The following is a 17,093-nucleotide window of genomic DNA, read 5'->3' on the forward strand; positions in this document are numbered from 1 at the left end:
ATGTATTAAAATATTTTTATAAAAAAACATTGATTTTTTTTAATTCATTTGGAACAATATTATAAGCAATCTTATAATTATAATTCATTCTTATATTTTAAACTTTATTTTTGAAACGTGTATTTATCTTTCACTAAATTTAGTTTTCAAACACAAGTAATGTAATCTTTTTCTATGTTAAATTGATAATTGATTGAGTTGACATCAGAAAAAATACAAAAATAATAAAAGATGTACATTTTTTAAATTGAGTAACATAAAAATGTATTACTAGGTATTTAATCTATGCTATATCTTCTTTATGCTCGTAGTTTTTGATTGGCATTATTACATGGCAGCACCGAACTGTGTTGTGTAGAAAATATGGCGTAAAGTGAACGTCGCACATGTCTCTTAGTGATTTCGGTAAGGAGTCAAATATTATACCGAAAATTTCTATATTGATGTACGAAAGAAGTACTCCGATTAGAATTTATGTGATGAAAGAATGTAAATATGATTAACAGATTCAAAAACGAATTATTCAAGTGTAAATCTCATTAAACGTGAGTTCCAACAAGACGAGTATTTGACCAGCCATTTCATAAGACCTTACGTTTATTCTTGTTAGTGTCTTGTTAGTTAACAAACTAGCGTGGCATCAATTGAATGTTTTCTTATTCATTAAAATACTAATATTGGCCAAGAATCGTATATATCATCAGACAACATTTTGTTAATCGTCATGAAACGAAAAGCCTTGTTTTAACTCGTTTGTATTAGCACAAGAGCGCATTCCGATCTTCTGAGTATTATGCGCTCGATTTTCGTTCGTCTAATCAAACGTTTTTTCATCGTACAAACATTTTAAACCGTGTTACACGTTTTTCGTCTTTAGTTTTTTAACAGACATCGGTAAAAGTGTGAAATATATTAATTATTTGTGCTTGTATTTCGTGGACTCTTGTTTTGTGACTTGTTTACATTATGTGTTGTTTTTATTAAAAAAAGTTCTGTTACAATAACATTTAATACATTATTTGTGCAAGTTGGTAACACTAATTCGAACTTTAAATTTATAATTTCTTATTTACAAATGTTCATTTTGTTGGTTTAAATAAAACGAAAGGATGGTTATCTTGTCTGTGTTTGTAAAAAATGTAAGAAGAAGTGATTTTTATTGCTACTTTCAGAGACTATAGCAATACTTGATAAAAGAAGTTTATTGGTGAAATGTAATTTAATACAAGATAATACATTATTACAAGATAAAAATGTTAGTTTTTAAAATTTTATGAAATTTTGGATTTGGATGAATGTCAATTGTAATTTTATATTGTTTTGAAATCTTTTAGATTGAAACAATAAAAAGGTATACGAAGACTGGACTCTACAATATATATTGCTAGTAAGTATTAAGTGTGATAGATATTAATTCTGATTATAAATATTAAAAGAAATTTACATATGAATAATTGTAATAGATTATTTTTTATATTGTTGTATCATTTTAATAAAAAATAGCATTCTGTTTCTAAAAATTTATTCATATATAAAATAATTTATATTTTGTATATTATATTAGGAAATTTAATTTATAAAATTTAATAGAAAAATTTATTTTAATTTATTTGGCATTTATATAAGAGAAAATGTAGAATAGGGAAGTAGTAATAGAGTAAGGAAGAAAGAAAAAGAGAGGGGAGAATTCTGATGTCGGAGAAGAGAGCCATTTTCCAAGTCTTCGTTTAGACATTCTAAATATAACTGGAGGCTCTATAGGCTTTCCTTACTGTGTCATACTGTGCAGAGTAGTATCTTACTGTGTTGCGTAGATCTCCCTCATTTTCTACCTTTAGTATGGCATATTGCCAATTTTATTTGTCTGAAAATTACTGATCAGTTGTAACATTATCTCTAAATATTATATTTATTAATTAAAAGTGAATATCCCTTTTTTTTCTATACATTTATGGTAATACTTATTAATCTCTTTTTGTTGTTTAATAATTTTAATTTATTTTAAAAATAATATAAATATAATTAATTTATTAAATTTTTGAATATTTTCATGTAAAAATATAATTTTATTTTATTAAAAAACAAACAATAATTGATATTGTGTAAATTAAAATAATATTAAATTACATAATTTTTTTAGAATATATTTAAAATTAGATTGCATTTTTATTGAATTATCCACAATAAATTATTTTTAAAAAATAAATTAAATTTTTTTCAGATATTGCATATTTCATTTAATCTCTTATTACAGACCATGGTTTGTAGAGCTGGTCAAATATGTTTCATTCAATGTAGTCTATCTGGATTTAAAGATAAGTTTACCAGTGACAGACTACTATTACATGAATCTACCCGTGGTGAGGAGCTTTATGTTTATATTGAAGAACATTGTCAAATACCACAAGACAGTTTTCAATTATATTTAGTATCAGCTGGGAAATTGGTTAGTAATATTTCTTTTTGTTTCATTATTAATATAATTATTTATCAATAATTTACTGGTGTTTTTTTTATATAAATTAAAATTATTATTACCATTAGATTAATTTATCAGAAGTGAAAGATAAAACAATGTCAGAAATTGGTGTGGATTTTTCTTTTGATCGAGAATCTTCAAGTGAACACAAACCCACATTATTAGTTATGGACCCAACAGATATCTTAATGCAGAAGCAATCATCATATTGTATTATGCGCCATCAGTCTGCATATAATCCTCCTCCACCATCTCCTAATCATTCATCAGTATGGGGTGAAGATAATAATATTGATTTCAAAAGTCTTATTAAATCTGAAACAAGTATGTGATATTTTATTATACTTTATATTTTTTTGCAATAATACAAATTAAAATTTTATAATGATATGTTTTATTATTAATTTTTCATGATATTCTTTTTAAGATTATGTTGGTTTAGTCAATCAAGCAATGACATGTTACTTAAATAGTTTATTACAAGCATTATATATGACTCCTGAATTTCGAAATGCATTGTACAATTGGGAATATATAGATGGATCAGAAAAAGACGAAGCCAATAGTATTCCATATCAATTACAGAAGTTATTTTTAAATTTACAGGTTTACATAATTACAGTACAATTACATAAAATATATTTTATAATTTTATGAATTTATGATTATAAAAACATATTTAAGTACATTTTTTATATTTATAGACATCAACAAAATCAGCAGTAGAAACTACCTCATTAACAAAAAGCTTTGGTTGGGATTCTACAGAAGCTTGGCAACAACATGATATTCAAGAACTTTGCAGAGTTATGTTTGATGCTTTAGAACAAAAATTTAAAAATACTGAACAAGCTGATTTGATAAATAGACTTTATGAAGGTATGTACATTTGAAACATTTATGAATATTAGAAAGGAGTTTGTAATTTGATTTTTATATTGTTAGGAAAGATGATTGATTATGTTAAATGTCTTGAATGTGGTACTGAAAAATCTAGAGAAGATACTTTCCTTGATATACCATTACCAGTAAGACCATTTGGTAGCAATGTGGCATATACTAGTGTGGTAAGTTATTATGTTATATTTTTATTTATAAATAAAATTTATTATATAAAATATTATTTTTAATAGGAAGAAGCTTTAAGAGCATTTGTTCAGTATGAAATTTTAGAAGGAAGTAATCAATATCATTGTGAAAAATGTAATAAAAAATGTGATGCTCATAAAGGATTAAAATTCACAAAATTTCCTTATCTTTTGACTCTTCATCTTAAACGATTTGATTTTGATTTCAAAACCTTTCATAGAATTAAACTTAATGATAAGTAAGTATATATGAATTATTTTTTTTTAATATTTTTTCATTAATCTTATGTTTTCGTATTAAACTTTTAATTGTAGGGTTACTTTTCCGGATACATTAAATTTAAATTCTTTTATTGCTTCAATGCCAAATCTCCAAGAATCTCCAAGTACTGATGAAAATAATAGTTTAGCAAAATGCGATGATAATTCTATAACAGATAGTGGCACATTAGATGATGATTGTCCTCCCTGTGAAAACAGTCTTCCTAATAGTAATCATTCAACAAATCATGATCAAGATGATGATGAAGGTATATATAAGAGTCAATATATTAATATTTTGTATACATTTTAATAATTAATAATTATTTAAATATTTTATTTTTAGGCATAGATATGAGTAATGGACCTTCGACATCGAATTGTACTATGCATAATCATGAAAATGAAAAAAATCGTAATAGTAATGCAGCAAAAGGACCTTATAATTATGAATTATTTTCAATTATGATTCATAGCGGTAGCGCTAGTGGTGGCCATTACTATGCTTATATAAAAGATTTTAGAACACAAGAATGGTTTTGTTTTAATGATCAAAGTGTAACGCAGGTATTTAATAATATTTATTTATAATCCTAATAAATCCTAATAAAAAAACTAAATACTATTTAAATATATGATGTTGTTATAAATTTTGTGTCATTGTATTAATTATAGATAACTCATGATGATATTCAGAAAACATATGGTGGTGGTTCAACCAGATCATATTTCAGTGGAGCTTATAGTAGTACTAATGCTTATATGCTCATGTATAGACAAATTGATCCCATTCGTAATATTTTACCTATGCAAGTACAGGATTTTCCAAAACATATACAGGTAAAATATTAGGGGATATTATTCTATTTAATGATATCTTTTTCTCTTTTTTTATAATATTTTATTTCAGGAATTATTAAAAAAAATGAAAGAAAATGAAGATAATGATAGAAAAAGTCGCGAAAAAGATCTAGCCACACCTAAAGTAAAAGTATATTGTCAACATCCTACAGAAGATAAAAAACTGAATTTTAGACTTTCCTTTTTGCCTAATGCAACTTGGGCTGAAACGACAAAGTATGTTTATAAAAACTTTTGTTTGGAAGGCATGGTAAGCTTAAATCAATGTCGTTTAGTTGCTTATGATCCCAACAATGACTTGATTGTGGCTAGCTATGAGGGTAGAGAACATGAAACATTTGCAAATATTTGGTGTCATCGAGTGAATCGATATAGTTTATTGTTAGAAATACGTGATAAAGATCAAAAATTTGAGCCACATTTACGAGGTGGTACGTATTTGTTTGTACATATTTATATGTATATTCATTATATTAAATAAATTTTTTATTTCTTTTAATAGGTATTGTAACTAAATTATATGTCGTCGATGTAGCTAGAAAAAAACTTATTGAAGGACCATTAAATGTACGAGGTTTATTTACACAAACAGTGAAAGAATATAAACAAGTAGTAGGAAAATTTGTTAATATGGATCCAGATGATATGAAAATAATTTTACGAAAACACGGAACAGATACAATACTCGTACAGAATGATGACGCTATATTGGCAGTTGCAGAATTTTGTAATTTAGTTAAAGTATTTGTATGTACTAATTGTGATGCTGAATGTAATAAATCTTATTTGGAAACAACAATATCTAGAATTGCTGAACAATTGGAAAATATTATAACTCTACGCATAAGATTACCTCCTAATCCAAGTAAAGGTAAGTAAATGTATTTTTATTGAATAATTCTTTTGAATATTCTTTTCAAAAATTATAATATATATTATATTTTGTTAAATGCAGAAATGTTAGAAGAATTAAATATTCCTATGTTAGAAGAAGTATGTAAAGATAAAGAAAAATCTGTAATTGACAGTCCATCAAAAGCAAGTATTACTGAATCTCATCGAGATAGTGGTACAAAATGTAATGATACTTTAAAAGGTGGAAAACTTATTGAAGATACTCCAGTAAGAAATGCAAGTCCTCAATTGGGAGAGGGTGAAGAATGGCATACTCCAGAACAAAGTAATAGTGAAGATAGTAGTCTGAGTGATAGTGACAAAACATTAGTTGGAGATGCTCCAGGAGATGATGATTTTCAATTACCTTATCTTCCATCGAGTACGAGTAATCGAGCTATTAAAATGTTAAATCAAGTTGGAATCGAAAACTGGGATAATATTATTGATGATTCAGAATATTATTTTAAAGCTACTCCATATACAAATCACAATGAGAAATGTATGTATTTTAAATTTGTTTTATAAAATATTTAAAACAAAAATATTTAATAATAATTACTTTGACTTCAGTTCTGAAAGTATTAGTAGACAAAAGAATGATATTCAATACCTTGAAGAAAAATTTAGAACCATATGTAGGTGTACCCGCAGAATATTTCAAAATTTGTCGCTATTTTGATGAATGCGGTGAATCAGACTGTAGCTGTTTACTTAGTCAGCTTGTTTCTTACGAAGACGGAGAAAAACTTTGGATAGAGATAGGACGGGCTTTACGTAATGGTGAATTTACAGTAAAATTGCATCAATTTTTCCTTGATTCGGCTGAGGTATAATAAATTTTCTTATATTTTGTATATTTTGTATATTTTGTAATTTTAATTAACAATATTATTATTAATATAAATAATAACATTTTTTTTAACAGGGCAAATTTTTGTTCGAATGGATAGTTTCGGAAGATATGACTGTAGGCCAAGCGAAAAAAGAGATACTTGCAGAAATGAAAAGAAGATATAATATAGAGATACCATACGAAAGATGTCGATTAAGAGAAAAGTGTTTTGTGTTACCATCGAAAGTACTTTTAGATCATCAAAAATTCAAGGACTTTCAGTTTTATTCTCAATTTGAAATGATTGTACAAGAGTTACCTGATAAAGATCCAGTTACCAATAGTAATCAAGTTATTATATTTGTCCGACGTTGGTTCCCTACAAAAAGACACTTTGGACCACCTCAAGAAATTGTTTTAGATGAAACAACAATGGAAGAAATGATGAAAAAAGTAGGTTAAATGAAGAAATTATATATATATTTATTAAAAGAAAGTAATCAAATAATAATGTTGAATTTTTATTTAGTTATCTTTGATATCGGATATACCTGAAAAGTATATAAATATAATGAGAGGAAAGGGTTCAGTACATATACCTGTTGTACGAGTTGAAAATGATGAAGATTGGATTGAATTAACATCTGGTGACGAACTTAATGTTGAAGATGGTGCTGTATTCTTATATAGGTATGTCTTATATCTTAAAAATAATTATGATATAGAATGTATAAAATGATTAAAGTAAAATATAAAAATAATTAACTTCCGAAATTTCTATTTAATAGAGATAGCAGGGAAACTTCACAACCATTAACACAAGAAGAGTACAATGATATCGCAATTCGAGAAGTATCACCTTTTTTACCACTTTCCTCTGCATCACGTTATAATGCGCGTAAAGAAAAAGCGCTTAGAATATATTTGGATGGTGAATGATCCTCCATTGAACATACGTATTCTGAAAAACAATTGTTAAATAGGCATGTGTGGGAACATGAAACGTTTGCGTACAAAGTGATAACATCGTGTCAGGTATTTGTGGAATCAAGTACTCAACAATTACAAAATATTCTGTGCTTCAGTAAGTCTTCAATATTTCAAAGCTTCCACGTCTTTAAAGTTTTTTGGCTCTTCGAACCAATCGGATTTATAAAATTCCTCGAATTTGTGAAATATTACTCGTTACCAAAAGATTTCAAATTCAGATTATCTCGTTTCATTTCAATGTGTTTTAATACCATAAGGATCATAAAATTCCCAATAACATATGGATTATTAAGCTATAGAATTTTATTCAAAAGCACAAATACTGATGAAAATAATGAAAGTGCTAAATAATAGTGAATTATGTATAAGAAAGAAGAAAAAAAAAATGAATTAATGGTGATAATTCGAATTTAAACTATGGACTTCTTATGATATGTGTGTGTGTAATTGACATATATATGTATTTGGAGTTCCTGCAACTACATTATTTTCACAAATTCCTTAATACATTTCTTAATCTCAAGAATTTTTATATCTTCACATATCTGTATCAAAACGTTTTAGCTAATTATCTTGTTTAAAATGTTAAATATTTTTAATGTCAAAATACAGCACAGAGTATATTCATATTTGTTGATGTTTAAGAAAAAAAAAGAAAAGAAAAAGAAAACATTTATCTGACACAACATAATTAACCCTTTTAATGCCAGTATAGGTTAAATTGCATTCTTACAATATAATAATATCATAAGTCTTGAGTTCAATTATTTAATTTGAAAGTAGTAGCGCTTATATAACTGTTTCAATTCAATAACTATTTCAAAAATACAAATATTTTCTATGATTTTGGATATATTAAATATACATTCTATGAATTTATTAATAATTGATACATTCTACGAATTTATTAATAATTGGTACAATTTTATATTATTAGCGTTACTATTATCAAATTAATCGATATGAAATATAAATATTAATTTTGGCCAGATATGTATCCTATACAATCTGTTTTAATTTATTTAATTATGTATGCTATCATTCATTACATGTTATGGGTACAAAAAAAAATCTGTATCCCTGGAAAAAACCAAAAAAGTATATTTAGCCACTTTTTGGCATTAGAACTATTTCCTACAAATCGAATTTTCGATATAATGAAAATAAAAGATTCTTGAAAGAAATTCACCAAATTTACATTTTGTAGACCAATGCTTGTAAATAATAAAACTTGTGAATCAAATATTGATATCTTTCTTCATATCAATATCACCATACATCGGTAAACAGAATATATAAATATATATATACATATAAAAATATGTTTTGTATTAAAATGTACGATAATGCAATGTATGCATGTAGCACACCATCCTTTTTGCATTTACCAACAGTTTAACTTGGCATTTTTTATTAATACTACATTTTTAGAAATTTTGGTGCTGAAAGGGTTAAATACAAAGTTGTTGTTAATCCCTGTCATTTATTAGAACGTTTTGATAGACTGTTCATGATTTATTATTTCTTTGCAATTGTTTCATCAAGACAAGCGCATTGAATTAAAATTCGATAGAGGTATTGAAAAATTCATTATATAAAAAAGGAGGAATTTATATATATATATATATATCTTTGAAATAATAATATCGATTGTTGTACAACAATTTACAATGCTCTCAACAATTTTCAATATATAACTGTAATTTATATTTATAATATATTTGTTACATGAAAGCCTAGTTCAAATCGTTCGCGTGTGATTATATCGATATTAATAACTTGTTATAAACATGACAATCTAGATGTTTACAAAGTAAGGAAAAAAAATGAAGAAAAAAAAAAATACAAATAATAGCAAGTTTCATGCTGTGAAAATCTTGTTGATGCATATCATTATAATAATTGAAAAAATTATGAAATGCAAGTCTATTGGTTGTGTTTTGAATTATTAATAAAATTTATTCTTTCATTAAAAATGATAATTAAAAATTATAATTTTATCAATGATATAATTACATATAATATAAATATTAAAAAAAAAAATAATGATAAAAATCATTTCTTCTATATTTTATAAAATAAATAAATTTTACATACGGTTATGAAAAATAACTACGAACTAAAAAATTATCATTGATAATTTTTTCAATTTCTTATTTAAAAATTGCTTACTATTTGTCATTAGTATTAGTATTTTTGCTGTATTTGAAAATAATGAAAGACTTAATTCTTTTTATCTTCTTTTCATATTATTTTGAATCCTATTGTATCATTTGTAATTTAACGAACTAGGCTTTAATTTGTTTTTGTAATTACCAAATATTGAAGTAGTCTCTTTTGTGCATAATAGTAGTATATGTGCGAATAATAAATTTGAAATTTATAAATTATCAGAAAAAATTTAAATTTAAGCACTCTGTAACCCCATTGATATTTTTATATTTGTTTGTACTGATTTAAAAAGTTTGTAAGACTGCGAACATTATCGATTATTTGAATGAATTTTTCGTTTGAATTATACGTTATTAAATAGTTTTTAAAACTTTTTTCTCAAACACTTCTTTGTTATTATAAGGAAAAGAAATCTTGCAAATTTACTATTTCATTAATTTTCAATATTCAATATTTACGTATATTCCTATAACAATTTTCAATATTTATATATCTCTACTTAAGTATATATTTAAACTTTTTAAGTATTTTAGTTTTGAATTGAACGTGAGTATTTCGCCATCTTTTGATTAATGTTTAAAATATTGAAGTATTTACATATATTTATGTTAATGAAGTAATACAAATGACAATAAAAGTCGTATTGTATCTTTTTGCAGATAAGATAATGTCGAAATTGTAACGCGCAAACTTTAAATATTATGATTGTAGTTTCTAATGAATTCTTTTCATTATTGACGATTAAATATGTTTTTGTATTATACACTACAAAGCAAATTATGTTCACTTATATTAATAATTGAATACCGAAGTGATTGAATTTTATTGTTTGTATTTACTGGTGTTTTCTCTTGCCTTTGACAATTGTTATATCCATTAATTTTTAATATACTTTTTTGCGTGAGTCGTTTGAAATGGACTGAATAAATATTTCGTTGAAACTATGTTTTTATTTCATGTTTTATTTTTTTCTTATAAAATTTATTATTTTATTATTTTATAGAAGAGATTTTATTTACTTAGATAATATATTTATGAGTTAAACAAATACACATTTTATATAAAGAGGAATAAGATATTTTTAAATTAATTTTTAGCAATTTTTTAAATTCATTAATTATTTATTAATTTCATTTAGTCTGAAAATTATTTTTTTCAACATAATATATTCTTAATTTTTTAAATTCTTTATTTCTTATTTACTTTCTTAATTTTTTTTAACATAATTAAAAATTATTAAATAAAAACTATTCAATTTTACAAATATTTTTATACTAAACATCATTTAAATATTAATGTACTTTTCTATATTTTGAGAAAACTAGAACTTATCATTTACTATCTTAATATTTAATTATTTTAATTATTAAAATAAAGATTATTAATATTACTAATTTAATTCAGAAAAATCATAATTAAAATTAAAGATCAATCTTTGATAGTATCGTTTTTCGAATATTTTAAAATTCTTTTTTATTCTTTTTGTTGACTGAATTTTGTTGGCTTTTATTTATACTTCATCACTGTTCACAGCGATGCTTTGCATAAAAAAATATATATTAGGAATAAATATATATTTATTCAAGATCATTGAGATACATTGTAAAATCGAGAATATCTATATTTTTACATTAAATATTAAGATACATTTTTAAAAGAGAAATTATAAAAATATGTTCAATTAATATTCCTACCTCATTTGTGATCACGTGATACGAGTAAGTATAGAATAAATAAAAAGAATAAAGAAGGACAGAGATAAGAAAAAATAGTGAAATCAATGCCATCTTTAGAGTGTTATAAATGAAACGCATAAAAAAAGACAGAAAATAATAAAAGAAGGATAGAGATAAACTAAGAATTGGTCATTAGAGCCATCTCTGAATGCTTTTAAAAAGATGTTTCTTTGAACAAATATCCTTAGTTTTCAAAAGATGGCATTGATGGCTAATTCTTTGTAATCTATTCTCTTCTTTTTTCTATTCTTTCTTTGTAAATTTCATTTGCAACATTTTAAAGAATCATTGATTTCAATATTTTAATTTTTTTTCTATCCTTCTTTTGCTTCTTTTTATTTATATTTGTATTTTACTTTAGAAATGTCGCTGATTTTTAGTATATTTAGCGTATCTCTATCTTTTTTCGAATATTTGCTATTCTTGTCTGTATCATCATGAAGAGTTTCATGTTTGCCAACACAGGTGATTAAAGTTTTTGAATGTATATATATTAAATAAGAAAGTAAAACATAAACATTGACTTTGGATATTATATTAATAATTTTGTGTGAATAAGAAGAAATTTATATTTCTTTCTATTACATGCAAAATATGGTATACTTACATTTTCCATCAAATTTAACAGAAGAAGAATTGATGTTGCAAGCGAAATATAATAAACTTAAAAGAAAGGTATATATTTATAGGTTATGTTTATATTTTATTATAATAAATATTTTAATTTTTTTAATATACTGTGAATTTATTTATTCATATACAGTTACATAATTAGATTAAATATTATTTATCTATGTGTAAATTCTTATTTGAAATTTTTAAATTTTTAAATAAAATATTTTACGATAGAATGTTATTGCTATTTTTAGGTTATTTTTTAATTTCTACCTTTTTTAATTTTATTTTTTTTATATTACCTTTTTTAATTTTATTTTTTTTACTATATATATTAATTTTTATATTAATTTTTAAAAGAAAAAAGCACTACAAGATTTGAAAGCTCCAAAACAAGAAACTGAACGTGTACCACAAACGCCAAAACGGCCTACAGAGGCTAGAGATGCTAGGGAAGTTGCCAAAAAGTTGATAAAATCTGGAGTAATTACAGCTCCAAAAACTCCCAAACGACCAGAACAATCTTTTAAAAGACCGCGTGGATTAGTAAGAAAATTAAATAGTACAGAAAAAACAGTAAGTTCTTATCAACCATTCTCAGCCACACAAATGGAAGAAGAAGAACCAGAAACAGTAAGACCAAGAGTTAAAGATTTATATGATAGTTTTGTGAGTGCTCAAGATACAGAAGATCGAACTAGTAGAGATGTACAATCACCATCTAAACAAGAAATGAAGCCAAGAGCTGGAAATACAATATTTGTATGTGGTTACAAGATATCGGAAGATTTTTTGAAGAAACATTTTCAAACATTTGGAAATATTATAAATATTTCAATGGAAGCAGAAAAAAAGTAATTAGAATTAGTTTCAAATATTTATTCAATTTACTTTCATTTGAAAGGTCTAATCTCATCATTAATGTTCTAAATTTTAGTCGTGGATTTGTCACATTTGATAAAACAGAAGCTGCTGAAAGAGCAATTAGTGAGATGGATGGTAGCATGGTATCTTCTATTCAATTAAAAGTATCATTAGCACGAAGACAACCTATAATAGAATCTATGACTGATGCTACATCTAGTTCTATGTGGTCGCCGATTGCAGCGAATTATTCTCAAAAAAGTGCACATAAAGATAGGAGAGATTTAAAAGTGTACGAAGAAGATCTTTTTATGTGAATATAATATTTTTTAATTTATCTTATGTTATATGTTGTTATAAAATTTTAACAGTCAGAGAATTTTTAAAAATAGATTTGTACATAGTATAATTATACTTTAATATTTGCAAGATATCAAAAAATATTTTTTTCAAATGTATCTTAACTGTTATAACTGATATTGCGCTGATTATTATACATACATTCGTATTTAGTTAATACGAATATACGAATATATGAATAGGCAAACAAGATATAAAAACATATTATTCTATTTTAATTTTTCTCAATCACTTATTATTCTTTATCAATTGGTAATTTTTAGATGATATTTTGAATTTGATCTTTTCCTTTAAAAAAAAAGGATTTTTATCAATAAAAAAATAATTATAACATTTGTGTTGATAATAGATCTATAATTGAAATATATATAGATGTATATATATTGTTTTTATACATATTCATTATTTAGCAATTAAATACAAGTATTTTTATAATAAATTACGTATAGGTATCATTTCCTTCACACCTATCAGTCAATATAATTTTTGGCATGTTTAAATTGTTCAAACAATTGTAAAACAATTAGATATAACTCATACACGTTTATTCAAAATGTAACAAACATTTAACATGATTATCAGAGATAAACCTAATTACTCAACTATTTGACTAAATTTTCATTCTCTTACTACGAGTATTAGGTCTATTCTCTTATTATTTTTCGTTTGTAAAAATAGAATGTCCGTTATGTGTATATAAAACTATTTTATAATGGCGGTCAATAGAAATAAAAATAATAGCATGAATTTTATTTTTAGAACTTTCATCAACTTTATTATGTTATTTTGGCGGATTAAAATAGTCCCAATGATGATGATGCGTTATCGTTCGAGGATTGCTGAAATAAAATATCAATAAACCTGCGACCAAGAGCAATAACGCGCACAACGTTAATTCCACTTCTCTGATCTTTTCCCGTGATTCTTCATTACCTACCATGGATGCCATATAATTCACAAAATGCCTCATTGCTCTTAAACCAGCTAATCGAAGTACCCTGATCAATTGTATGGTACTATCTGTAATACTTGGTTCGGTATCGGTACGATGGCTGGCCAAAGAGAAAAACTGTGAAGGAATTTGCGATGCTGGAAATGCGATGAGATGAGTTCCTTCTAACGCAAAGCAAGAGGGCGAATGAGATGATTCTCTTTGGCTTTCTCTGTCTGATTGATCCGTGAACGACGTGTAAGAGATTACAGCACGTTGCGGCTGTATTTCGCTGCTAGTGCCGCGACTCGTGACACTGTCTGGTGTGTCCGGTGTTACCGAGATGACCGGTGGTAACGATCGAACCGGGGAAGCGGTCTGCCGTGTTCGAGAGATACTTATAGGGGATGGCGATCTGGACCTCGATTTTCGAGTCTTTTTTTCGCTAATCTCGCTCGACGTTTCCTCATCTTTCCTCTCTAACGTAGAAAATTCGCGGAATTCTGGCGGCTTCCAGTCGAAGGTTGGATCAATTGATTCATTGCTAGCTTCGAACACACGATCCGAAGATAATCTCAACTCGGTGCTCTCTTCCAGGGTGGTTGTTACAAAGGGAGGACGTGAAACGTGGGATTCTTTTATGTTGAATTCCTTAGCTGTGCCCGTGCTCAATGAAACAGGTCTTTCTGTATCTAAAATTCGTAAGGACTTATCTTGAATATTTTGAACATCAGAAAATGATTGTATACTAGGAATATCTTTGTCGCTCGATTCTACTTGCGAGATTGTTAGTGCGTGTATCGACTCTTTGTTCTCTACTTGCGCGACTGATAGTGTATGTGTACTTGGTATATCCTTTATCTGGATTACTTCTCTTTTAACAACCTTTTGATCCTCGCTCTTTGGTTTCTCCTCTTCTTCGCCAATTTCTCGAACAATCGTCTCTTCGTCTAGTTTCCGTTCCACGCTTTGCCCCTCTGCAACAGGAATGTCTGCTGTCTTCTGTTCCGCCTCGATCGCTTTGCTTTCTTCTCTCTGATCTTGTATTCTGAAGGCGGTCACAGTCTCCAAATGACTTCTGATTGCCATCAACTCCCTAATAATGGAAGGAGATAGACTTTCCCCCATACTGCCTTCTATGTTCTTCAATTCGGATGCGGTAATGATCAACGCGTCCACTTCGGATGCAACGATCTTACTAGCCTCGATTTGAGAAACGCTAAGACGATCCACTCTTAAGTCCCCGACTTCCAAGTTAGAGATCCTCACAGGCTCGTCTGAAAACAGGGCGGATCGAATAGATTTTACATGCGATTCCTGCTCGTGGATTGGCTCACCCAAATGTGGCGCGGATAAATGTCTATCCTCGAGAGCTTGAATCTCTTTGGACGGCGATGGAGATTTTAACGAAACGGTATCGTAAGCCTGTTCCGATTGTTCTTCATCTTTGCGCAGTCTCTGCGATATCGGCAGGGGGGGAACAGGTGGTGTGCCCATGCTCGACGGACTCGGTATTCTCTCCGTGGAGACCATGATCTGCGAGCCTGAGATAGATGGCGCCACGACCAATTTCGCCTGCGTCACTTCCTCTTCTATCACCACGTCATCGGGCAAAGGATCGGTTTGCGTGGCAGTGGTTGTTTCCATGGCGATTTCTTCTCTTAGTTCACGAGTGGATCGTTCCATCGACTTATCCTTTCTGGATCTAGGTGGCCTAGGTGGCGCTGGCAACGGTCGTCCCTGCATCTTACTCAAAACCTCGTTGCTGCGCAGATCTTTGTGCTCTCCATCATCAGAGTCGATTTCTATATAAGGAGTCGACTCGGTTGCTTGCAAGGTTATGTCGTACGTATCGTCCATCAGTATTATATTATTTTCGCTAGATCTGGCTGGGCCAAGTGTACTGTACGCTCTTTGGGGACGTTTAGGTGGGTTGGATCTAGGAGCAGTGGCAAACTTGTCTCTTTTTCTTCTCGGTGGCGGCGGCCTGGGTGGTTTCTCTCGTTTCTCTATAACGGCGTAACCTGTCAATTCTCTTTCAAACTCTACGTCGTCCCGCGGAATATCCTCCTCCACGTAACCGGCTTCTGGCAACGATTCCGCGCCATGGGACGTTCTATCCTCGTCCAAAGCGACCGAAGTACCCCTGGATCTGGATCTTCTTTTCGGCGGGATCGGGGCCGGTTCCATGTATTCTTCCTCTCGAAGCCTCGTCGCCAATTTCCGAATATTCTCTTCGCTCGTTGCCATGATTTCTTCAGCCGTGTACACTTCTTCTTGTTCGTCTAATCGAACGTTGTACATTTTGGACAGCGACGAGGAAAGAGGTTTCCCGGGAGTAGAATCGCCGGCCCACTCGGCGTGTCCATTGCAAATCGCAGGTTCGACTAGTTCGCCGTTCCTCCGCTCAGGTTCTTTTCGCGACCGTTTTCTGCGAGAGGGCGCCACAGGAGGTACCGGCGACGGTGGGCGAGGAATATCCGTCGCGAGCTGCGATTGGCTACGTTGCAAAGATCTTGACTTTCTGCGCACAGGCTTCACTACCACGATGTCATCTAACGGCTCCACGGGAAGTTGAGCCGGCTCTCCCTCCGTCTGATAGACCACTCTGTGCCTGGAATCGCTTCTGGTTCGATCACGGAACATCTGGTCGTCCGTAGATTCGCTTCGACGAGCCCTGTTCGGCCTGATAGGTGGCGTAACATCGTACGACTCTGTCGAACGTTCTTTATCCTTTCTTAAGGATCTGGTCCTCGCAGGGCGTCTCGGCGGGATCGGCACCATTTCCTCGTCGGCCAAAACATTTCTCTCCGGCCTCAAAGCGTCTCTGATCTCGCCTGTCAAGTATTTCCCGAAATTCATGTCATCCTGGCTGAGTCCACTTTCCCGTAGGAAGAATTCATCGGAATCGATCTCCTCGATCACTCCGTGGCGTCGTCGTTCGCAGGAGCTGCTGCTCGAGTGCTGCTGCTCCCTGTCCGATTGAATGGACAATGGCTCAGGCTCC

At 29.1% G+C, this 17,093-nt stretch overlaps 3 protein-coding genes across 6 annotated transcripts in view; 2 read left to right on the forward strand and 1 right to left on the reverse strand.

The window, feature by feature from the left end:
- Positions 1-203: 203 nt before the first annotated feature.
- Positions 204-9,251, forward strand: LOC102674493 (ubiquitin carboxyl-terminal hydrolase 47). Of its 4 annotated transcripts, none has more exons than XM_006617701.2 (19): positions 332-545; positions 1,173-1,255; positions 1,335-1,387; positions 2,255-2,446; positions 2,545-2,803; positions 2,907-3,085; positions 3,184-3,358; positions 3,425-3,546; positions 3,613-3,806; positions 3,883-4,097; positions 4,175-4,395; positions 4,504-4,668; positions 4,739-5,120; positions 5,192-5,560; positions 5,645-6,085; positions 6,157-6,413; positions 6,512-6,871; positions 6,948-7,108; positions 7,207-9,251. In XM_006617701.2, the coding sequence occupies exons 4-19, from the start codon at positions 2,258-2,260 to the stop codon at positions 7,355-7,357; spliced, it is 3,840 nt and encodes a 1,279-aa protein (XP_006617764.1). In that variant the 5' UTR covers positions 332-545; positions 1,173-1,255; positions 1,335-1,387; positions 2,255-2,257; the 3' UTR covers positions 7,358-9,251. The 4 variants fall into 4 exon arrangements, with proteins under 4 accessions (XP_006617767.1, XP_006617764.1, XP_006617765.1 ...); XM_006617703.2 differs by having other exon boundaries at positions 351-405; XM_006617704.2 differs by lacking the exon at positions 1,173-1,255 and having other exon boundaries at positions 204-405.
- Positions 9,252-11,781: 2,530 nt separating this feature from the next.
- On the forward strand, positions 11,782-13,533 carry LOC102674971 (negative elongation factor E). The gene is made up of 3 exons (XM_006617705.2): positions 11,782-11,991; positions 12,292-12,785; positions 12,869-13,533. The coding sequence occupies exons 1-3, from the start codon at positions 11,902-11,904 to the stop codon at positions 13,110-13,112; spliced, it is 828 nt and encodes a 275-aa protein (XP_006617768.1). The 5' UTR covers positions 11,782-11,901; the 3' UTR covers positions 13,113-13,533.
- A 150-nt stretch (positions 13,534-13,683) lies between these two features.
- LOC102675913 (titin homolog) overlaps positions 13,684-17,093 on the reverse strand; it is a 10,555-nt gene continuing 7,145 nt past the window's right edge. The window contains 1 exon segment of the mRNA XM_031511452.1: positions 13,684-17,093. This exon segment is cut by the window's right edge and continues 8 nt beyond it. Coding sequence (XP_031367312.1) covers positions 13,937-17,093 — 3,157 coding nt within the window. The 3' untranslated portion in view covers positions 13,684-13,936.

The sequence above is a fragment of the Apis dorsata genome, unplaced genomic scaffold (genome assembly GCF_000469605.1).
Source record: "Apis dorsata unplaced genomic scaffold, Apis dorsata 1.3 scaffold_324, whole genome shotgun sequence".
In the NCBI taxonomy this organism is placed as follows: Eukaryota; Metazoa; Arthropoda; class Insecta; order Hymenoptera; family Apidae; genus Apis; species Apis dorsata.